Source organism: Trichechus manatus, unplaced genomic scaffold (genome assembly GCF_000243295.1).
Source record: "Trichechus manatus latirostris isolate Lorelei unplaced genomic scaffold, TriManLat1.0 scaffold00066, whole genome shotgun sequence".
NCBI lineage: Eukaryota > Metazoa > Chordata > Mammalia > Sirenia > Trichechidae > Trichechus > Trichechus manatus.
The window spans coordinates 169,210-193,629 of record NW_004444002.1 but is presented as its reverse complement, the minus strand read 5'-3'; the positions used below and the strand labels follow the sequence as shown (position 1 = coordinate 193,629).

Sequence of the window (24,420 nt, the reverse complement as noted above, 5' to 3'; positions counted from 1 at the left end):
CTCTCGATGTGGAAACTGCTTCTCGAGCGCGTGCACAGAACAGCTGTTTGCCTGCTTCACCGCGGCCTGGCATGGCTGTGTCTCTGCTGTGTCGCCGCCGCAGCTCTAGCACTCCTCACCTCTTCCAAACAGTCTTCCTCTCCGGTTCAGGGCTGCCAGATGTTCACATAGAAGCAAATCACTGGTTTTTCCAGGTCTTTGTTGTAAGAGGGATATAGGAAGCATCTAACTAGTCCATCATGTTGACCATGCCTCCTCAGTAGACCAGTCTTGAGATACACACTACACAGAAGACACAGACATAAATGCACACTGTTAGAAGTTAGGGCTTTGGACCAAGCCCCAGACAAAAGTTGATACTGGTGAACTGGGTGGAACCTTATGGGGGAACCAAAGGCTTCCTTTTGTTCAGACTGGAGGCTGACCTAACCCACCACCTGGGCTCCCCCCTAGTTCCCTCCTTGCCTTGCAGCAGCTGCCTTGGGGGAGCAGAGAGCCTGCAGAGAACATACAAAGTGGAAGAGAAGAGGTCCAGGTGCATTCCCGAAAGGGCTTGCCCCAGTCCAGTTCTCTTACTCCAATTAATCTTCCCAAGAGAAGCAGCATCTCATAGCATTGCAGCCCCATTATGTGTCCTTGGAATCCAATTTGTTTTTCATCCACTGTTGACTGGAATGAAGGTTAGGATGGGGGTAGCCCAAAGCTGAGGGCTCCAGTGGGTAGCCAACACTCCCCTAGGCATTGTCCTTCTTCGAGAAAACCCAGTGGTCTTTCAGCCAGGCCAGTGGGCAGCTGGGAACATAGCTGTCCCTCTCAAGAGAGGAAATCAGCACAGTCCCAGAAAAGTCCTTCCCAATCTTTACCACTGCTCATTTGTCTCACATGGGATCAGTGAGATAAGCAGCTCAGACATTCGAGTCCTTTCATGAAAGTCTTTTTGATGTTGCCCCCAGAATCACATAAGTGGATCCGGATGTTATTTCCATTGCATTTACCTGAAGGCCATTCTACATGCAAGGCAAGGAAAATACCCCTCATCTACTCTGCACCTGAAATTAGGCTCTCTCCTGTCATCTAACCAAACTCCCCAAACCATGTTATAACGTGTGCACCAGATAATAACATCTAATTCTAACTCCTAACCCATACTAGGCAATCAATAACTATTGGTTCAATGAAATTCAATGACCTTGCTATAACCTGTAAAATTTAACACTACTCTTCCCCACCCCCTTGAACTCTGCTGTGTCAATCCCCTTTCCCCAACAGAGGGATTAACATCCCAACAAGATCTGTCTGCTCTCTCTCTTGTTCCCAAAATGTGTGCCTGAACATCTCCCCTTCCTTATTCCTTTGCACTCTTTACGGCTCCAGCCAGTTGAGGTCTCACTGAGGTGTAGGCTGTTGAGAGCCAGGGGGGCATTTCCCGATGATCACATCCTGGAGGCCCGAGCTTCTTCGGCATCATGCAAAGTTCCTGCAGCTTAGAGACACAAAGAACAAGCTCTCACCTATGAATGTCATAAAAATAAAAAAAAAAATAAAACTATGAACACTGACTTACTACGGGTTTAACAACAGCATTCTCAAGGAAAGCAGGGTTCTTAGAATATAATGGAAGTTGTGCTCTTAAAGTCTGGCCTTTCCCAGTCAAAGACTTGGTTGTATGCAGAGAGAGGCAGTTAAGGAGTAGACAGAAAGGAGAAAAAGGGCAAGGGCCATAACTTCAGCCTCTCCAGGGTGTCATCCAAGTAGTAGCAGCCCTCCAGAGTTCACCACCTGTGAATTTAAATACAGTTGGAGAAATTCTCCCTTTAAAGATTAATTGTGATGTTTACAGGAATCCCATCTTTCTTTAAAAAAAAAATTAACACACACATATACATATATATTATGAAACTGGGGAAAGGCATCTGTTATGGATTGAATTATGTCCCCCAAAAATATGTGGTGTAAATCCTAACTTCTATGCTTGTGGTTATAATCCCATTTGGTAATGGTTTTTCTTTGTTATGTTAATGAGGCAGGATTAGTGTGGGGTGTGTCTTGAGTCAATCTCTTTTGAGATATAAAAGGGATTAAACAAGCTAGCAGAGCAGAGAGTGAGGAAGACACATGCCAAGCCACATGAAGATCACCAAGGAGCAGAGGCTCAAAGAGACAAGGACCTTCCTCCAGAGCTGACAGAGAAAGCCTTCTCCTAGAGCCGGCATCCTGAATTCGGACTTCCAGCCTCCTACATTGTTGGAAAATAAATTTCTATTTGTTAAAGCCATCCGGGGCATTTCTGTTATAGCAGCACTAGATAAGTAAGAAAAGGTCCATATGTGCAAATAGATACATCGTGTTAAAAATAGTTATTGCTTGATGGTGGGATAATGGATGATAATTTTTTATGTGATAGGCAGATTCTCTTGCATTTATAGCAGGCCATGTGTCGAGAAAAATTCATCACAGTCTGCCCCATGGCCCATTCCAATCCCTTAGTCTGAGGTTTGGGGCAGATTTCTCCTGTTGCTGGGATTCAAAGGCTTTCTTCCCTTTTGGTGGCCAGGTCCTCTGCTCCTGAGGTTGTTTCCTTGAGTCTCCTTGGTTCCAGTTGTGCCCAGAGAGGTTTATGAAGTTGGGCCTCACAGTAGCTTCCTCCTGGCCATGGCTCCTGCTGTCGACCAGGGCACTCACCTCTTGCCAAATCACAGCACCTTCCTCCTTGCCTTGGCTTCTCTGGTCCCACAGAGGGGCCATCTCCTCCTGCGACCTCACTGCAGCCCACAGACCAGGGATGTAAATCCTTCCACGAGGCATCTGGGGTGGGACTGCTGCTGCTTCTGTCTCCATGGCAAATGTGGGTGGGGGAGGTGGGGTGTATTGGAATGCCATTGAGAATGGTGTAGGGTATGGAAATGCGTGTGAGTGAGGCATTGGCAGAAGAGGTTGAAAGACCTGGGCCCAGGGACTCAGGTGTTCTGGCACGTAAAACACGCCTTCTTGGGCTTCGGTCTGTGCCTCCTCCTTCTGGGACTCCGCATCTAGCCTGCCTTGTGCTCCCGTGGCTGCCACCTTGCCTTGCTCCTCTGCATGCTGGGGCCACGCCTCTTCCCCACGCTGGTTGGCGGGCAACTGGTCACGACCTGCGGGTTGATCTTGGCCCACTTCTCCACCTCGAGCCGCCGCTTGCGAAGCACTTCTCGCTCTTCCAGCGCCTGCTGCAGGGTGTCGCATGTGCAGCGCAACCGCGAAGCCATCTCCTCGCGCTCCTCGCGCAGCCGCTGCAGCTCGGAGGCCAGGACCCTGGTGGCTGCCTCGCGCTCCTCCACCTGCTCCTGCAGCCGCCACACCCGGCGAGTCTGCTGCTGCTGCTGCCTGGCAGCCAAGCGCACACTCAGGGCCAGCGCACTCCAGGCACAGGCCTTCTTGATGGGGCTGGGCACCTGTGGGTCCAACACCATGAGCCGGAGCTGGTCCTCCACCTCATTCCAGGGCTGCGAGCAGAAGGCCAGGAAGAAGTCTGGGCTGCCGCCGTTACGGAGGATCTCTTCATTGATGAACCCAACCACCTCCCTGTGGCGGAATCCATTCCTGGGGTCTCTGAAGTTCATGGCCATGGCCACTGGGCCCTAGTGAGCCGGCCTGTCTCAAAAGACGCCACCAGGCTATTTTTCTAGATGGTGTTCACCACCTGGTCAGCCCCTCACCTCCTCGTTCAGTCCCAGTTCATCCCTATCCCAGTCCTGGCCTCCTCCTTGGCCTACTTTCCCCCCTCACTCCCTGGTCCTCCTCACTAAGACCGAAGCAGATTCCCTCAGCACACCAACTCCTACTGAGGCGACGGCGTGTCATATCACAGAGACGAGCACAATCTTACCTCAATGCCTGCTGGGACCGACTTTCCTTGGCAGAGTGTCCCCCTCACCCCACCGCGTGGCGGGCTGGCTGTGGGACTGGGGCAGGGGGCGGCGCATTGAGCCCAGAGATGACTCTTGTTTCCAAGAGCTTTTGAAGGACCACACCCAGCCACCAAGAATGAATTGCTAACCTGATGGTGGGGGTGGACAGGTGGGTGCACGAGACACCTCGGAAGACAGGCCTGGCGATCTGCTTCTGAAAGGCCTTGAAAACCTTATGGAGCAGTTTCAGTGAGTGTTTCCTAAGAACAAAATCATTTTCTAATATAACAACAGGATAATTATCAAAATCAGGAAATTAAAAAAAAAATTTTTGTAGTTTAGATGAAGATTTACAGAATAAACTAGCTTCTCATTAAACAGTTAGTACACATATTGTTTTATGACATTGGTTAACAACCCTACAACATGTCAACACTCTCCCTTATCAACCTTGGGTTCCCTATTACCAGCTTTCCTGTCCCCTCCTGCCTTCTAGTCCTTGCCCCTAGGCTGATGTGCCCCTTTAGTCTCATTTTGTTTTATGGGCCAAAATCAGGGAAATTTAACATTAATACAATACTATTAGCTAATCCAGAGTCCACATTCATATTTCTTACTTGTCTTTATAATGTCCTTTATGGCTATTTTTTCTTGGTGTGAAGATTCATTTCAGAGTTACATGTTGCCTTTTTTTCTTGACCTTAGCATTTTTGAAGAGTGCAGACCAGTTGTTGTGCATGCTGTCCTTGAATTTATGTGTGATGTTTCCTCGTGATTAGATGTAGTTTATGCATATTACAGACCTGATGATGCATTTTCTCGGTGATCTTATTAGGAGTCACATGATGTTGCTTTGCCCCAATATTAGTGATGTTAACTTGTTCACCTGGTTAAGGTGGTGTTCTCTAGGTTTCTGCACTGTGAAGTTAGCCTTTTTGTTTGTTTGCTTTTAAATAATGGATGATTTGTGGGAAGATATATTTTACGCAAATAATGCATGTGTTATACATTTTTCCCAACCACGCCCTCCTCCCTCCAGGTATTTTCATAAGCGTGCTATGCTAATTTTTTTACAGCAACATGTAAAAAATTATCATAATGCACTTACAAAAATACCTCGGGGGGGAGGGCACAGTTGGCAAAAAAAGTATAACACACGTTATTTGCATAAAAATATATGGTACATTGACACTATATAAATATCCCACTCATCACAAAACTTTCATCCTTTGTCTTTACCATTCATTCATGATTTTCCAACTCCATCGGGCCTTTTAGATTTATTAGTTGACACTTTATTGTAAGAGCCTCTAAGATGGCTCTCAGAAATCCCTGCTCCTGGTATTCCCGCCCTTGTGTCATCTCCTTGCTTTCAATATGGGCTGGACTTATTCACTCGCTTCTAACAAATAGAATGTGTCGGAAGTGATGGGATGATACTTCTGAAATTAGGTTATAAAAAGATTGTGGTTTCCATTTTGGGAGTTCTCTCTCACTCTTTCTCTAGGATCAGTTTCACCGGGAGAAGCCAGCTGCCTTGTCATGAGGCAGCTTGTGGAGTGGGCCATGTGAGAGAACTTGGAAGTAGATCTGAGGCTTGCCAACAGCCATATAAATGAGCTCGGAAGTAGATTCTTCCCTAGTCAAGCCTTCAGATGAGACCATAGTCCCAGCCACAGCTTGACTGTAACCTTATGAGAGACTTTGAGCCAGAGGCACCTAGGTAAGCCACATCTAGATTCCTGACCAACAGAAACTGTGAGATAATAAATGTGTTTTTTTAAGCTGCTAAATTTTGGAATAATTTGTTACACAGCTAAAGATAACTAATACAGCATGTAACTCTGTACTGGCCAATGAGACTTAATAGGAAATCTGTTGGCAGTTTCTGGGAAAGATTTTCCTATGTGATCAGAAAGAGGCCAATGAAGAGAAACTCTTTCACACCCAGCTCCTCCCTTTCTGTTTGGGATGCCAGTTTGAGAGTGTGTTGTTTGGAGCTATGGTAGTTGTCTTGAGACCATGAGAAGAGACAAGGCTGACACACTGCTGATGGTAGTGTGAGAAAGAGTAAGAGAGCTTGGGCCCTTGATGATATAATTTAACCTCTAAAATGACCTTGACACTCTGTGCTCCATACTTCCAGTTGTGCTGAATAATTAAATGTCTTTATGGTGGATAGATGCTTAGGTGGTGCAAACAGTCTGCATTTAACCACTAACCTAAAGGTTGACAGTTCAAATCCACCCAGAGGTACTGTGAAAGAAAGGCCTGGCGATCTGCTTCCATTAAGAATATAGCCAAGAAAACCCTATGGGGCAATCCTATTCTGTAACACATGGGCCGCCATAAATCGGAATTGACTCGACAGCAATGGGTTTGGTTTTGGGTTATGGCTGAGGACAGTTTTAGTTGGACTGACTTGCAATGAAATGTGTGCCTAACTGATACAATGTCAAAGGTACAATCAACTGTAACTATGCATAATTTGTTCTAGTAACTATGCATTATTTATTCTAGGAACACGAAGGTAGTTCAACATAAAGAAATTTATCAACATAATTTTTGACATCAACAGATCAAATGAAACTGTCCTAAGACCATATCAATAACATAACTTTAAAGATATTTGATAAAATTCAGCAGCTATTCCTAATAAAAACAATAGGTTAAAGAATAATAATAGAAAATATCTACTTAAAGACTACTTAGCAAAATTTATCAAAAAACGTCATTGTAAAACGTGAAACAATATAAAAATATATCCATGAAAGTCAGGAATTGCACAGGGATGTTGTCATCATTATCGTTCCATATTGTCTTAGAAATTCTAATGTTTGTTGTTGTTAGTTGCTGTCAAGTCAATTCTGACTCATGGCAACTCTATTTGTGTCAGAGTAGAACTGTGCTCTATAGGGCTTTCAAGGCTGTGACCTTTCGAAAGCAGATCGCCAGGCCTGTCTCCTGAGGCGCCTCTGGGTAAGTTGAAACTGCCAACCTTTTGGCTTAGTAGTCAAGTGCTTAACCATTCGCACCACCTAGGGAGCTCAGAAATTCTAAGAAGTATATTAAAACAAAGAAATGAAATAACCAGTAAGAACGTTGAAAACAAAAAGAGTTAAAAATTTTTCCGGTATGACTGTGTACCCTCAAATTCAAGAAACTCCAATTTAAAAAAACACCAGAATTAAGAGAAAAAGATTTCAAGATCACTGGATATAAGTTAATATACAAAACATAAATAGAGTTCTCTGTACTAGCAAAAAAGCACCAACAAACGGAAATGGGGGAAATACTTCATTCAGAAAAATGACAAAGTATAAAATACTTGGAAATAAATTTAAGAAGAAAGATACACAACCTATACAAAAAAATCTTATGGAAGGAATTAAAACAAAATTTAAACACATGGAGAAAGATGTCAGGTTCTTAGATGCGAAACATGTAATATCATAGCAATGATATTTATCTGAATATTAATATACATATTTAATTCAATGCCTAATAGAATCCCAAAAGTCTGTTCTTTGGGCATAAATAGACCTTTAAGATTGTATAAAAGAATTAATGCCTGAAAATATCCAAGAAAGAATGAAAATGAAGAATGGTGAGGGAAGACTAACCTTACCAGATATAAAAACACAGAATAAAGCCACTGTAATGAAATCCATACAGTACTATTACAGGAATAGACCAATAAATCACTGGTACAAAATAAATCATCCAGACACAGAGAAGGTGTATGTGTGTGTTTCAATCTGTTGACGTTATTAATATTGTTTTATAAAGTAAATGGTCATTTAGATTTACTTATTTATTTACCACTTTCTTTGCTCTTCATTCCTTCCTGCATCCCTAACACTCCAACTGGGATCATTTACTTACTCCCTGATTGACATCGTTTAGAATTGTATTTAGCACAGGTCTGCTGGTAGTGAACTACCTGTTTTTGCTTGTCTGGAAATGTTTATTTTTCTTACATGTTTGAAGGATATTTTCACTGGGTATAGAATTCCATGTTAGCAGCTTTATCTTTCAGCAGTTTGAAAACACTGTCTTCTGGCTTCTATTGTTGCTATTGAGACATTGGCTATCAGTTGAACTTTTATTCCTTTGAAGGTAATCTCTTTTTTTGGTTTCTTCTGCTTGCTTTTATCATTTTCTGTTTGTTTTTGGTTTCCTCCCATTTCGCTATGAGATTGTATACTATGATATGTGGATTTGATTTTATTTGTCATGTTTAAGATTTTCTGGGTTTCTTGAATCTGTGCATTGAGGTATTTTGTCGTATCTGGAAAATTCTCAGCTTTTATATCTTCAAATATTGTTTAAGCCCCATTGTCTCATTCCTTTCTTTCTGGAACACTAGTTAAAGATATGTTGGACTTCCTGACTATATGGTTCATATTTCCTAACTCTCTTTTATTTTTTTCAACATCTTCTCTCTTTATCTCATTCTGTATAGTTTCTTCTAACCTATCTTCCAGTTCAATAATTACCTCTTTAGTTGTATCTAATCTGCTTTTAATGTATCTGTTGAGTGATTAATTTCATTATTGTGTTTTTTACTTTGAGAATTCATCTTAATATTTTTAGTTGGGTGAATCATTTTTTTATAATTTTCATTTCCATACTGAACCTTTTAGGATTAGCTCTTATCTCATTGAACAAGAAGGGAGTATTTATCATCTCTCTCTCATTCCCCAAAGGTCAAGGAATGCCCTCATGGGTTGTTAATTTCCTCACACTTCTAGGTTTGTGCATGCATCAGAGTGACTGAACTAGTTTCTGCAAGCATCCTGTGAGGCAGCACCAGAGAAGCTCCTGGACATGAAGTGAGAAAAACATGATGCAGTTGAGGTGAGGTGCTCTCTAATATACCCGTGTATAGCTGACTGGACCAGTAACACCTGGAGCAAAACACGGCGGACCAAGAATATCTGAGATGGAACACAAGAAATGTTTGATAAAGCATATGATAAGCAATGCTCTTGTACATATCTCAGTAGAAAAACATAACACATCTTCATAAACTTGTGGATATCTTCCTATTTTAGGTAGTACACAGCACTTATTGTTGTTGTATAGGAAAAAATGGAAAACCGAGGTCATTCCTTGAATGATGGATGTTTGCTTCTACTATGCCCTACTGCGCTTTTTCTAGAACTTTCTCTGTAAACATCAACTTTTCATTTCAATGCATAATCATGGTGAAATAACTTTGACAATGTTCTAAACACAACATATAGTACCAACAATGAGCATGTCTCACCTGAAGTGATAACAATATGAACAGCTAAGACCTAGTTTGCAAATGTGCAGACAGTGTTGTCTGTTATATGTGCTACCTGGTCAATGGAAATTATAAGATGCCGTCAATTGTAAAATTCACTCCAATTTCAGAAATGTTAAAATGTGGGGGAGAGCGCATCTTAGAATAGGTTAAATAAGGTGTAAACAGTTGCTGTTGAGTTGATTCCCACTCGTGGTGATTCCATGTGTGTCAGAGTAGAACTGTGCTCCGTAAGGTTTTCATGGGCTGATTTTTTCGGAAGACGAACACCAGGCCTTTCTGCCTGGTCTGTCTTAGTCTGGAAGCGCCACTGAAACCTGTCCAGCATCAAAGCAACATGCTTCAGCCTAGCCTCTGAGTTGAGCAAGGAACTGGAAATATTTCTGTTGTTAACAGCAATTGCCACTAGAGATTTGATCCGAGAGACAGTTTGTGGCCAGATGTGCCCTGTAGCCACCTATCCAGGCTTTCATCAAGCCATTGTAGAATGACTCTTTGGATTTTGGTTCCTTCCCCCAACCTCAAATTTTCTCTTAGTGTTCCTCTGCTATACAAACAGAACAACTTATACCAGGACTGAACCTTGATGACAAAGCAGCCTTCTGAGAAACTGGAGCACGGATGCTGCAAAAGGAAAAATGCTCAGAAATTAAACAACTTTTAGTTTTACTCTGCTGTGGCTAAATCCCATGAGCCAAAAAAGGGAAAGGGAAAAGGAGAAGAAGAAGAAAAACGGGTCTTTAACTTCTAGGCTGTGAGTTGTCATATTTTCTCTCCATATTCCTGTCCAATATTTCTACGGGAAAATCAGTGATGAAGGCTAGAAAGAGAAATCATACATTTTTTTAATTTCGATTTATTGTTGTCAACATCTCCCCAAGACAATGTTAATGTTTTCTTCATAAAGATCCCCAGAAAATAGATGCCTAAGAGAGGTTACTTTAGAATAATAATTCCAGAGGTGTGGGGATGAAAAATCAAAATCAAAATCTAGAATGGACAAAACCATGGAGGTATTTGGAAGTATTCTTTCTCATCGACAACCAAGTAAAACCAAGTGCATTGCAACAGATGGTATATGCACCAGATCCTGGTACAACACAGTATGGGGAACTATTTAAATTAATCTACTGGAAGTTTATTAAACAGTGTTCAATTTTAATGAATATACTATAATATCCAGTTCTGTATAATAAAGCTTTTTTTTTTCCATGTCCCAGTCAACAAATCAAACTATCTTAGCCAACATCCAATACTGCTTTGAAACTGTGGACCTGATGGATTCCATTGACTGAGAAGTACTGTATGACAAAAGATTCATAATACCTTGTCTGATTAATAGTCAACGTATTTAACAGGATATTATATTAGTATAAAATATAGCACCAGTAGTTGAATCCTGTGAAATGTTAACTATTCTAATTCAAATTTGACATGTTTAAAAATGCTTGGGGATATTTTTCATTGATTTTTTAAAAGATAGTACTTCCTTGTAAGCAGCAACTCAGAGTAGAAAGAGCACTGGACCTGGAGTCAGATGCAATGCAGGTTGTTCTCACTAAACGCTCTCTACAATCCCTTCCAGATCTAATGTTCTATTATCTTTTACTACTGAATCTTGAGGGTTTGATTATTTGAGGTAATTTTTAAATGGCTTTAAAGTTGTTGCTGTCTTTAAGCATTTTGTTCTTTTTAAGTTAATTTTGAACATGGAATTTGGTCAGGAAAGGGGTTGGGAGGAGACACGTTCTTGTTTTTCTCTGTTTTCCACAGACCTGCTGTAGTGTATCTTCTATCACTTGTTAATAACGGTTAGCAACCCCACCCCCCTCTACTCTCAATAAGATTTGGGTGGTGTCTGGGGAGGAGATTCCACAGAGCAATAGCAGTCCTTTCTGCTGCAAAGCCAAGGGAAAAATGCTATCTGAGGGACTAGATTGGTGTGGTATGTTTCTATACCTGGCTTAAGTTCCCGAGATTAAACAGCTTAGAATTTCTTAAGAGAGTTCACTTAAGCAAATGTCGCTTGTATTCTCTGCTTTCCTTCTCCGTAACCGCACCTGTGTTTACATCTTCACATCAATGTCTGTCCAGTAGGAATCACAGGCCTAAAATGTCCAAAACTGATCTCAACATCTTCTCCGAACCTACTTCTCTCTTGTATTCCCAGTCTTGATCAACAGTGTCACCATCCAACTCATTCTAGCCAAGCTCAAAACCTCGGAGTCATTCTGGACGCCTCCTCCTTGATTCCCCGTTCCTCAGTCTTGCCCCTCTCCAATCCACCCTTCACACTGTGGCTGCCAAAGTGCTCTTTCTACAATGCAAATATGATCACAGCGCTTCCTTGCTTAAGATGCTTTAATGATTCCTTTTTACCTACCGGATAAAACTCAAACTCCTCGGGAGTCCCTGCCTACCTCTCTAGCCCCAGCTCCTGCCACTCCCTGCCATTCCTTTGAACCCTTTGCACTCTAGCTATGTGAGCTGCTCACAGTTACAACATGGCCTTGTATGATTGTGACTTTGCACGTGAAATTCCCACTGCTACTTTCTCAGCTCGGCTTAGTTACTTTTCCTCATGCTCTCATAGCATTTCCGTGTACAGTAAAACCTGCGAAAGCCAGAACCTGTGTGAAGCGGAAACCTGTCAGAGAAGGAAAACTCAAATATTTTCCACTAAAATGGGTGATAGAAAAGTGGTAAGCTGTACTCTGTCAAAGGTGGAAAACTTGCGAGACCCGGAAAAACACGGCAGCCCCATCGAGTTCCAGCTCTCACAGGTTTCACTGTACTAGTTTTATAACTCTTGTCACACTAGATTGTAGTTACTTCTTTGTCTCCTTCACTAGACTACGGATTCCCTGTTTTGAGAGAAGGTAAACATTTAGAGGCGATCAGGCTCTCGTTGCTTCTAGGCGGCATTTAAGCTATTCTGTGATGCCTGCCTTCTCTCTTTGTCCCAGCCCTCCCCCTGGTGGAGGTGATAAGAAGCAGTGACATGGCCAAAGATAAGGCAAAACAGCCTGGCTGATTCACAACCTGGAGAAACATCTGTCTCAAATCATTTTTAAAGAAAATGCAAAACTGGCTAATCAGCGTTGAGTGTAGGTGGCCTGGCAGGAACTTTCTGTCTTGCCATGTATTAGCTGGAAGACCCTGATTTTAACCACCAGAGCTGTAGCTGGGTGTCAACACACCCATCCCTGATGGTCCAAAAGAGCCTCACACTACTGTCAAACAAATAGTCCAAGAAGAATTAGCTGGGAGAGATATTCCTCCTTGTTTTCTCCTCTGCCTGAAGCTGAGACAAATCTGTTTACAGGAATGTTTGCCTTTGAATGGTTGCATCCTAGAGCAAAGAATCAAGTATCAATCACATCCATATGATAGGTGTTCTCCCCAGTAGCAGCGGGATCCACTGCCCAAAAAAGTCACAGGGAATGTCTTCATTTTTCTATCCCAGAACAGCATCCAGTCAGCACTGCTTTCTGTCCCAGTTGAAGATAACCCAGTCTTCGAATCAGTATATAATTGCCTATGGGAAGACTTGGGTCTTTGGAGTCAGGCAGTGAGTTTCTCAGCACACTTGTGTATAGAGTTCCCTAGGTATGGTGGCTGGAAGTGTATTCTGGGTTGGTCTGATTGGACCTTGCCAGGCAGTTAAAAAAAAAAGTTAGATTATCAGCTTGGTTGGGAGGAATCTCACCTCTAAAAACAACAAACTTTTAGAAAACACGATGGATTTATAATCACCATTGAAGTTCTCCTTCAAGACTATTTTGAATTTTATCAGTGCTTATGTTTACACTACAGTGAGAAGCCTAGCAGCAAGAATGGGTTTTAGTTTTAAGTGGAGGGAAAGGAAATGAATATAATCTATTTGTCATCGGGAGAGACTACCTTGAAAAAAATCAAACCGCTCCCACAATGTCATTTTACACACATGTCAAAAGGCAAGAAAAGATGATCTGGCTGTGTCCTGATTGGAGAAAAAGAATTTGGGTGCTACCAGTGGTAACATGAAATAAAGCAGAAACAGAACTGGTAGAGCTGGCCCCCTGAAGTCCTTAGGTTTCTATGTTCAGGGTAAAGATTACCCTACCCACAAAATGATCGTTGATGACATCGTTTATGATGCCTTTGCCCTTCAGCTGGCACTGCACAGGCACCGCTTGGTTCTTCACCACATCTGTAAAGTGCATTGCCACCAGGGGGGAGGTGTAGTTAACCTGTAGGTGAAAGAGCAATGGATTCTAAGTGTGGGGAGGGCAGGGAAGGCAGGAGGGGGTAGGATGGATGCAGTTGGATATTCAGTGCAGGATAGGATAACTTCCACAAAGGGAACTGAATAAATACCATGATGCCAATTCACAAATGGCTAAGTAACTGATATGCTCTCCTTTCCCTGTGAAAGCAAAGAAAGTACACATTTCTCTCAGAAGTCACTGTAGGGAAACCAATTCTGACTCAGCATGCTATGATTTTCTGGCTATCAGACCATGAATCAAACCAGAACTAGTACTGATCGACTCCTTATGCTGGAGATGAGTCCTTTACTGCCCCAAGGCTTCAAATGGCAGAAACATGGAAGTGTGATTATTTGGGCATAATTGAGAACCAAGGCAGTAATTTGTCTACTCCTGGCTCGGCCACTAATTAGCTGGGTGACCTTGGGCAAGTTACTTCCTCTCTTTGATCCTCAATTTCACCATCTGTAAATTGAAGACCAGACCATATCTGAGGACCCTTCCAGATCTGGAAAGAAGTAGTTGCAGTAGGAAGTGGTAGAGGAAGCCCCTGGCCATGACCAGAGGTCATTCACCCCTCTGTTACTCCTTGCTGCTTCCTAACTGCTATAGATCCCAAAGCCTTTCCTTTGCCTCCAAGCCCTTTCGGACTGCAAGGACTGAAGGGATACATGCTTACATGATGACTGAGGGGGATATAGGCTTACGTGAGTGAGTTTGCCGTAGTAAGGGTAGTAGCGGAGGTCAAAAGAAGCCGACTCTGGGTAGTAATGGATGGATCGGATGTCGTTTTCATCACCTCTCTGTAAGTAAAAGCAGGGATATGTGGGGTGCAGGGTCACTCAGTGGGTTAAAGTATGAGCTAAAGGGCCCGTGCCACAGGTGAAATCACTGTGTTGCCCATAGCCAAGAACGATCCTGAAAGCGGGATGACCCATAGCTCAGCCCAGACCTATCCCCAGAGGAGCGTTCGAGGGAGAGACTGTGCATTGGCTTTTCAGTTCAAAGAATACTGAATAGAAAGCCTGGACTGAGAAGGCCAAAGGTGCTCAGGATGGCTCCAGGACACAGACAGAAGGGTTCCAAAGGGCTTATAGTACCTGGTGCTGCTCTAGAAAGAGGGGCCACCCCTCCAGCACCTCTGCAAGGAATCAGGCTGGGCCTGGCACGCAGTCTTGGGCTTTGGAGGTGAGGCAGGTATGAACTGGAACACGTTTAGTGAATCTCCACAGCAACTTGCACACTGTAGGTACCGTTCTATTGGAAATCAGACCAGGTGCACAGGGACTCAATGCACAGGGACACCACCTACACAGTTGGCTCACCTACACTTATGTCTCTGACCACATCCTCTGTGGCCATCAGTTACAGTATGTAGAGTCAGAAGGATAAGCAAGAGCCCAGGTACTGGAAATGGTGCGAGTAAATGGTCTCCTCTTATCACATCAGATCAGGTGGGGAGCGGCCCATTCTGCCTATGCATTAGGCTTGTCAAATAACAGAGGTCTTAGGTGGCACAAACGGTTTATGCTCAACTGCTAACCCAAAGGTTGGTGGTTCGAACCCACCCAGCAGTACTGCAGAAGAAAGGCCTGGAGATCTCTTTCCGTTAAGATCACAGCCATTGAAAACCCTATGGAGCAGTCCTACTCTGTAACACGTGGGGTCGCCACAAGAATTGACTCAACGGCAATGGGATTTGTTTTGGTTTTTTGGAAGCTAATAAGGACAAGTCATTGCTAGCAAATTACTCACTAGGGTCGTGTGATTACTTCTGTCAATAGGCTTTAATCATTCTTAGTATAAACTGATCTCTCCTTGATTTATTCTAACTTTATCTCCTCCTGCAAGAGAAAAATATGTGCTTGATTTCCACAAGTGGGTGTGAATTTGACCAGTATTGATTATTATAGAATGTACAGAGACTCTTAATATTTCTTTTTTTTTTTAAAGGACAGTTCTCAGCAAAGTTTGATGTAAGCTGATAAATGAACAGCTTCCATTAGGGAGGTACAAGCAGGACTCTATCCAATTAATATGCTAGTTTAAGACTGAGTTGGTCTTTATGATTTGTTATTCTTCTAAAAAGCAACAAAATTTATTTTTTGTGCATGGCCTGTGGAATCAATTCCACTAGTTTGCTGTCACAGCTCACATGTCTGTAGATTTACATATGCATGTAAACAGAATGAATGTCTTCCTTTCTTGTTCACCTGGCAAACCCTGCCTGACCTTTCCAGATGCATATTCAGCATCACCACCTCCCAAGTGGAACGGACCTTTCCCTCTTCAGTGGTCACAGTGCACCTTTCATAGCACCTGTAATACTTGATTGCCTTGATTCCAGCGACTGAGTCCTCTTTATCTCTGCACCCCCAATATCTAGCAAAAAAACCAAACCTGTTGCTGTCGAGTCAATTCCGACTCATAGCGACCCTGTAGGACAGCGTAGAACTGCCTCATGGGGTTTCCAAGGAGCAGCTGGTGGAGTCAAACTGCTGACGTTTTGGTTAGCAGCCGAGCTCTTAACCACTGCACCACCAGGGCCCCTCACCTAGCAAAGTGCCTGGCATATAATAAGTGATTAATAAATGCTTGCTGTATGTGGAATGCTGGCTGAATAAATGCTGCTTTTTGCTATTTTCTGATCTGCCACCATCAGGACTAGAGTTGTGAGCTGTATTTCTAGTACTGGGAGTGGCTTTACCTGGCCTCGCACACTTGCGAGACAACCCCCAGAGCTGGGGGTGCAGTTAATGTTATCAGACAGGAGGAGGCTACTGCCATTTAAGAAGCAACCCCAAGATTTAGGGCCTTTTTCCTACAAAGGAGCTAATTGGTGCAGATGAGATAGGAGTTAATGGCCCCTCCAAGGACAGTTAATTAGCATATTAATGGAGTTCTGTTTATACTTCTGTTGTAGTCTCTTGTTATTGCAACACCCAGTGCCACTGGTCATTGCTGCTAAGTGTGAATTCAGTTTTAAAAGCAGGGACTAATGACTCTAATGAAAGCCGTTTGTTTAGTTCAAAGAAACAATTTAGAGCTAAAAGCAAAAGTGTAAACAGAATCCCAGTTAATGGCTTGGCACGTTGTTTTTCCTTGCTGTGGCCTTAGCAGAGGTTCAATCTTTGGCCTTCACAGGTATAAATCATAACACACACACACACACACACACACACACACAAGAATTAAATGCTTTATGGAAATAGGGAGGCCTGAAGGCACTAAAGGGAGGTCTAGCTATAAGAAGATTAACCCTTTCCCTAACCCATAGCCAATCATCCATGTGTACAGTGTTTGGAAGGGATGAACTACCTTTTTGCATGAAACAGATGTGCTAACAATGCTTACTCAAAAAGGCACTTTACCTGAACTTTGCAGGAAACCTTCACAGGATCTCCAAGCTCAGGACGAAAGCCTACAATCTATCAAAAGAAAACCAGTGGTTTTTTTTTTTTTTTTTTTTTTGATAGACAAAAAAACAGATTTGACAGTAAAAATGGGCTTTTCCTAAGTTCTCCTTGAGTCATTCTTCCTCAGGCATAAGCTTTGTCTATTTTGCCCCCCTCAGAAGGGTTACAGAAAGCAGAAACCGCAAAATATCCTCAGAGTTGTACAACCCAGCTTACTCCTTATGTTTGTGTCTGATATTCATACACAGTGGAAATTGCAGCAAGATAACCCCAAAGATGTAAAGAACTTTCTAGTTTCAAGAGGGGTGTGTTTGGTAAGCCTCTGTCAGACCCCTAAGACATGGCAGGAGAGAAGGAAAATGCATATTTTATAATATAAAAAACTACGCTTGACCCCACCCAAAGCTGTGTTTAGGGAGAAGAGGAAATTACTACTTGGTAGGTTTGTCTGGTTGGTTGTATTACTGATGCTGTTGGTAAAAATGGCCGAACCTGTAGTGTGTGAAGACAGAGCTCATAGAAATGGAGTGGCCAGAACCCTCCTACTCAGCTCATCCACTTATCACCAGCAGAGTATCAAGGGCCAATGTACCCGGTTCATCTTTAGAAGAATGCAGGGCTGTCCAGTAGAGTAGCCAAAAGTAGGGTCCTCCAAACCAGAGCAGTTCTTCAGAAAGGAACGCTTAAATTGGCAGGCTTTCTTGTCCTCATCCTCATTGCCATCTTGGATGAAGTACTGTCCTGGCGGACAATCTACGTTCATTTCCTCTTGAAGACTGTCATTATAACCTAAAGTGTGTGTGGGTGGCAAAAGCTCATGTTAGATAGGTGGCACAGGGGACCAGCATGTTTCCAGTAGTCTTCCGTCCCTGACTTCCTTTCTCCAGCTTGCTTGCACTCCATTGAAAGCCCACTCAGTCCATCCTGGCCCCTGGGACCTGAGATCAGGTGCCCAAGGCCTTCATCTGCAACACCACTCCAGGAAGCCTTCCTGGCTAATCACCTCAGCCCACTTTGATTGCTGCCCCCTCACTTCTCATTCCCTCAGAACTTCTGGATATCCATCTCTGGGTCATTTGGTGATTACTTGACATCTTTTCTCTATTTTCCATGATTTTTTTTCTTCCAGATATAGTAACTGTTCACATGAAAGGCTGCCTCTTCTACTTCTGGGAGAGAAATAGGCACATAGTAGATAGATTTAGGAAGAGGGACTGAATCATGTCAAGGCATGGTGTATCTAAGGAGGCTAAAGTTCTGGGTTAAATCTCCTTAAGTTCAGCCTAGGAAACAGCTCCCTTTGAGGTCAATGAGAGGCACCTGATGCAAGAGAGTGGGGGAAGTGTGTGTTGTGGACTGGGAGGGAGAGGACTGAGGAAGAGGAGGGAAGAAGCCAGTTCCTCATTCTGTACAAAAACAGAAGCTTAGGTTGAAAGATAGAAGCCAATGACAACCCCAGGGTCTTCACCGAGAGAGTGAGGGGGTGGAATTTTGTATACCACGGCATGAAGCACCCGGAGCTAGTGTCTCTTTACATTTGATGGAATGGAACATGTGTCCAAGGTACATACCTACATCAGGAAGCGAGTGAAAGTGGCTGTCCGTGAGCTGACACTTTGGGCTACCAGATGCCATAGAACTGGCCTTTGGAAATTACTTCATTATTCCCGATTTGGTTCTAAGTGGGTTCATGTTTCAAGTAGCTTGGTCTTTCAGAGGAGATTGTGCACCTATGATCCACCAGAGGCAAGACTCCAAATGTGCTGCTGGGCCCTCATCTAGCGAGGTTGAAGCTTGGGTTTTATATTATTAAGAGGCAACTAGAGCCCTGGTGGCACAGGGGGTAAAGGGCTCAGCTGCTAACCAGAAGGTCAGTGGCTCGAACCCACCAGCCGCTCTGTGGGAGAACGATGATGTGGCAGTCTGCTTCTGTAAAGATTTACAGCCTAGGAAACCCTAGGGGGCAGTTCTACTCTGTCCTATAGGGTCGACTATGCTTTTATTTTTTCTTTGACAAAGCTACATTCAGTTCAAGGTTTTGTTTTAATCTCTTTTTCTTTTTAGAACAAGAACTTTGCTCACCTCATAACTTTCTAAATAGAAGCTGCAATCACGTACTCATTGTTTCTCTTGAGGTAGTTCCATTAAAAATAATGTGACATGGGCATGACCCTTATTGCAAAATCCCAGTCCTCATGGGAATGAAACTGATACTCCGGGATGTCTATTCTGGAGATGTGTTCCTTTTTAGCAGGACATATTATCTATATCTGGGAGCTAAGAATCCAATGCTTTTCCTAAATGCTCCTCCCCCCATTAGGTCAGAATTAGTCTTTGTCCATCTACTAGCTTCTCAGTGGGCTTTCCTAAGCAGAGATTCTGGCAATATATTTGTAATAGCTGACAAGCATTTTGAAAGCAAATATTGTGCCGGCTATGATGCCCAAAATATTTTCTTTTTCTTTTTTGCCACAAACGGAACTGCATGGACTCAGAAAGAATCTAGCCCCCTCGTTTTACAGGTGAGGAATCTGGAGCTCAAACTTACCCAAAATAGCACTAGGCGTTAATGATAAAGTAGAATTTATAATTCCTGGTCATATGGCAGGAGTCCCCGGGTGGTGCAAATGGTTAAGCGCCCGACTACTAACTGAAAGGTTGGTGGTTCGAACCCATCCAGAGATGCCTCGGAAGAAAGGCCTGGTGATCTGCTTCTGAAAGGTCACAGCCTTGAAAACCCTATGGAGCAGTTCTACTCTGCACACATGGGGTCACCATGAGTCAGAATCGACTCAACGGCAACTGGTTTGGTTTGGTTTTGGGTTTGGTCATATGGCAGCAGCATAGAGTTATGTAAAGCAGTGCTTCTCAAGTTTCAGAGTTCGTACAAGTCACCTGTGGATCTTGTTAAACTGCAGGTCCTGATTCAGTAGTTCTGGAATGAGGCCTGAGATTCTGTCTTTCTAATAAGCTTCCAGACGATGCTCATGCTGTTGGTCCTTGGCTCCCACTTTGAGTAGCAAGGGTGTCAAGAACACGGACTTGGGTTCACATGCTGGTTCTGCTTCTGATCAAGTTACTACCCCTTTCTGAGCCTCAGCTCCTTCATTTGTAAAAAGGGGACTATAGACTCTACCATGCAGGGTTACACTTAAATGACAAAATGTATGCACTTAAGTAACGCTTCCTGGCACCTGATTAGAGATTGTTCTCCTTCCAATTCAGTGCGCTTTCTACTAGCCTCCGTTCCCCTCCCTCCCCTCCCCTTTCAGCCAGACCAGGTCAACCCAAACAGTCTGACTGGCTTTTTTCCACAAGTAATAGTTGCGGCAGTGTAAAGCTCACCAGGGCTTCTCTTTGATAGCTGGATAACTACAGAACCTGTGTGCTTTGTGTTTTACCTTACCCTAGAGGAAAATCTGGTGGCGTAGTGGTTAAGAGCTACAGCTGCTAACCAAAATGTCAGCAGTTCGAATCCACCAGCTGCTCCTTGGAAGCCCTATGGGGCAGTTCTACTCTGTCTGACAGGGTCCTATGAGCCAGAATCGACTCGACGGCAACGGGGTTTTTATTTTATTTTATTTTTTTTTTTTTAAGTCTCTACCTCAGCTTTCACCATGCGGAAGGGCCTCCCACAAACCATTCATTTGTCCCTGAAAAGGTATCTGATGAAGCTATAGAGATAGGCATCTTGAAAACACTTAGGATCAAAATGTTGGAATGGCTACCAGCCAGGGAGTCATCCTCTAACTTCCTTCTGGAATGTTGTTAGAGACACTTTCTCTCTCCTTTCAAGGTAGCCTATATCTGAGAAATGGATTCTCTTACCTTGAAAAAGTGTAGGAGGCAGGAAGCTTCCAGCTCCGGAGAACATTCTCCATTTCTCACCACCACCTCCCCCCAGAATTATCTTTCATAATTAATCATTGCATGTATTTAGCAAACCCTTATTGAGACACCAGGGTGTGCCCAGGTCTTAACTAGGTGCTATAGGGTGTTCAAGAAGAGAAAGCAAGTCCTTTGCCCCAAAGAGCTTATAGTCTTGCTGGAGAATTGGCTTGTATGCTTTCAAGGCAGCATACAATCACAAACTAGAGCAGTTTCAATTGTTTCTACAGGTGCTGAGGGGATGCAAGGTAAAGAAAGACCATGACGGGCTGGGATTAGTAAGGGTAGGATTTCTGGGCCAGGTGAATTTTGAATCCCCATCTATTACTTTTCAAAAGAGCTTTCCACTCTTCGGAGGAACTTACTTACCCTGGAGAAAGCCATTTAGGCTAATCACATAATGCTGCCAAGTGTCAGGTTCAGAGACGTTGAAGTTGAAGTTAAGGCTATGGGCGAAGGGTCTGATCATAACTCCTGGCAATGAAAACAGGTCTTGGATATATTAACCCGTTCTTGGGATAATTTTTTTTTTTGTATTGATTCCCATGAAACCATTTCCCCCCAGGCAATCAAAATGAAAAGGACCATAATTTGCCAAGTACCATTTTACGTTTACTCTTAATAATTGAATCCCTAAGTCATTACCGGAAAGAGCCAAAGTTAATTGAGGCTGAACATGCTGTGCAAGCAGATATCTGTCCAGCGAGTTCCGACAACGCAGGACATTTGGGCACTCACCAGCAGGCTTCACCCTCTCAGTGAAGGTCGGCATGTAAGCACTGATGGTCAGAAATAGCGTGTACATGCAGACAGTTATCACAGCAGCCAGAGAGGCATAGAAGAAGAAGTAAATGACCAAGATCAGGCCTGCAGAACAATCAAAGATGAGAGCGGTCACTACTTGCCAACAAACCCTGCTTCCTCCGCCCTAGCACTTGAACTCATGAACCAGGACCAACCCAAACACCAGCGATGGCTTTTTAAAAAATCTTATTGCCCAGGTTCAGTATGTCCTTGCTCATTCAGATTTCACCAATTTAGAATTGGCGTGGATTGTGTCAGGGGTCTGATTACAGTTTACCTTTACAGCATCTCCGATGGAAGGGCTTGCTGAGCAAATGATGACCATGAACAAGATTACAGGGGAGTGGAGTTTAAAGTACTGCCGAGGGCAAATTGCTTACGAGCCCTCTGGGCAACGATTGATATCCTAAGTACAAATCATTGTTCGCTATTCATTAAAGCAGGTGCCCTGAAGAGCCCCAGCAGCTTGGCTCCGGTGATTATATGTATTTGCCAGAGATGAAAACAGCATTTCTTTTCGCGTGGTTTATAATTCAAACTTCTGATTAATTTCCACTGGACTTGCCTCTAATCAAAGCAGAATGAGATTTGACCCTACTTATTTCAAACCTTATTCATCTTTAGCAAAAGTTTAAGTGGTTCTGCTGTTCAAAAAGAACACTAACACAGGGTGGGGGAGGGAGGAGGAGGAAACTGAATTTAATCGCTGCCACTTGCTACCCGTGAGCTTGGGCAAGTTACAGAGCCTCTCTGGACCTCCGATTCCTCACAGGTAAAATGGGTATAAGTTTAGCACTTACTGCATATCTTTAGCTGTATCTCTAACAATATCGGAAATTCATCATTTCCTCACATCCTATCCTGACTATACCACTTCCTAACTGTTTAATCTTGGACATTCTGTTCACCTCTCTGAGCCTCAATTTCCTCATCTATAAAATGAGGACAATAATAGTACTTACTTCTTAGGGTTGAATAATGCATAGAAACAGCATAGCACAGAGCCTGGCAGATAGTAAGTGGTCTATTAATGACAGTCATTGTTATTATTACTAATAGTATTGTTATTGCTATAGGTCCAGAAGCAAGGTTGTGTGGATTCCCACTCCGTGGGCTTTAGTGAGACTAGGTTGGCCCCAGGATTAGTCAGTACTGAGTGAGGCGAGTGTGTGTGAGGTGGCTTCTGGGAAGCTCTTTTCAAGTTCTCCTAGGGGCCCTGTCAGGCAACAATACCTGGCTCTGGCTCACAGCAGCGAACTGCAGATTTGAACTGAATCATGAACTAGAATCCGAAACAAACCACATAACTTTGCTGTACCAAAAACTGAATCCAAATATTAATTTTTTAATTGAACCATGAACCAAATAAAATTAACCAAAAAAAGAGGAGGGGGGACTAGGGGAGAGGGGGAGAAACCCTTAGTAATCCAACTGGAAATGGAACTGACCCTTTATGTTTTATCAGATGAACTAAAGCAGAACTGGAACATGAACATATTGATCCAATTGGAGTCCCTAGAGAAGAAACAGCAGTGCCTGTGTGCCTGTGATATTTGGCTACTGCCCACTGGCTATCCCAGTGCTTCGTGCCTCCTCCTCCATTCTTCCTCCCCCATCCTAATCCTGGGAATGAACTCAACAGCTGGAGCCATCTTGGGGTACTGGAAGACTCAGTTTTCATAGATGAAGGGAAAACAATGGAATATGGGTACGTTTCCTTGGAGATAGCTTCCTTCTTGCCCAGGATGTGTGGCCAGGAAGCTGTAGATGGGAGAATGGCACTAGCAATCAGTCCCCTCAGCCTCACTCAGGAGGGGATGCCTCGGAGTCTGGGATGGGTTAACTACCTCAGCTAACCCGACAGGCAAAACCCAGCACTGTCTCCATCTGAACCCATTGATCCCTCCAACCTTTTCTGCTCCAGATGTCCAAGTTTTATTTGGGTCTCTCTCAGAGGAAATCCAAGGTTCCCTCCTGCAATACCCCACCCAGGCTAGGATAGACCACTAGGTACCAGTGCTCCCAACTCTTCACTCCTCCCACCAAAGCACCCCATCCGGTCCTGGTGTCTTGGTAAGAGAATGAACTCTAGTGTTCATCCAACCTGGGTTTGAATCCCAGCACTGCCACTTATTAACTGTGTGACTTTAGACAAGTTACTTACCCTCTCTAAGCCTCAGTTTCTGCATCTGTAAAATGGGGATAATAATATTACTAGCTCATACGGTTCTTGTCAGTATCCAATAAAATAACATATAGGTTGTCCTGAGAATAGGGTTTGCCCAGCTCCCAAAGGGAAAGTCCAGAGTATAGCTGGCTGGGGGAACGTGTTGGATACATTGAAGTCCAGGCTGGGACAGGGTTATAGTAAAGTGCCCAAAATAGGCAACTAGCTCTCAGGCAAGAGGGCAGAAATGCATGTGCTTGGTGGTCTAGGCATTGACATCACTATTTGCCCTTTGCCTAGGGGTAGCCCAACAGAAGAAGCCTGAATCCCTGAACTCTCCTTAGACCTGCTACCCAGTGCCCTGGTCATGGCCTACTTATACGGTGTCCTCACTGCCATATTCTTCCTGAACACTGAATCTTTCCCCTTCATTCCCACTTATTGGCCTATGTACTGTCCTCCACAGGAGCAGTTTGGATCAGCTCATTGGGTGAAGTTCCGGTGGCTAGCTGTTTAGGGGTTAATGTAGGGCTCCCCCTCCCATAATCACACTTGCATTTTCGCAGGGCCTGTTTTTCTATTCCCTTTAGGCAAGGGAGAAACAGCTGTGTCCCCTTTGGAGCCCCAGTGGGTGTCTAGCATTTGTCTGCAGCTTCCAGAATGTTGGAATGTCCCTTGAATGGTACATTTGTTCCAGTTGAGAGTTAGAGGGATG

General features: G+C 43.6%; 1 protein-coding gene across 6 annotated transcripts in view; it reads right to left on the bottom strand.

Moving 5' to 3' along the window:
- Window positions 1-593: 593 nt before the first annotated feature.
- Window positions 594-24,420, bottom strand: part of ATP1B4 (ATPase Na+/K+ transporting family member beta 4) — a 95,846-nt gene continuing 72,019 nt past the window's right edge. For 3 of the 6 annotated variants that reach the window (XM_023734260.1, XM_023734258.1, XM_023734259.1), the window contains exons 3-9: window positions 21,473-21,601; window positions 21,104-21,208; window positions 17,439-17,635; window positions 16,802-16,858; window positions 14,138-14,233; window positions 13,286-13,412; window positions 594-1,483 (exon numbers count right to left, since the gene is read on the bottom strand). In XM_023734260.1, coding sequence (XP_023590028.1) covers window positions 1,434-1,483; window positions 13,286-13,412; window positions 14,138-14,233; window positions 16,802-16,858; window positions 17,439-17,635; window positions 21,104-21,208; window positions 21,473-21,601 — 761 coding nt within the window. In that variant the 3' untranslated portion in view covers window positions 594-1,433. Of the gene's footprint in view, window positions 1,484-7,653; window positions 13,413-14,137; window positions 14,234-14,530; window positions 14,688-16,801; window positions 16,859-17,438; window positions 17,636-21,103; window positions 21,209-21,472; window positions 21,602-24,420 lie in introns of those variants that run through there. The other 3 variants (XM_004379576.2, XM_012556487.2, XR_002824588.1) reach the window with 2 other exon arrangements.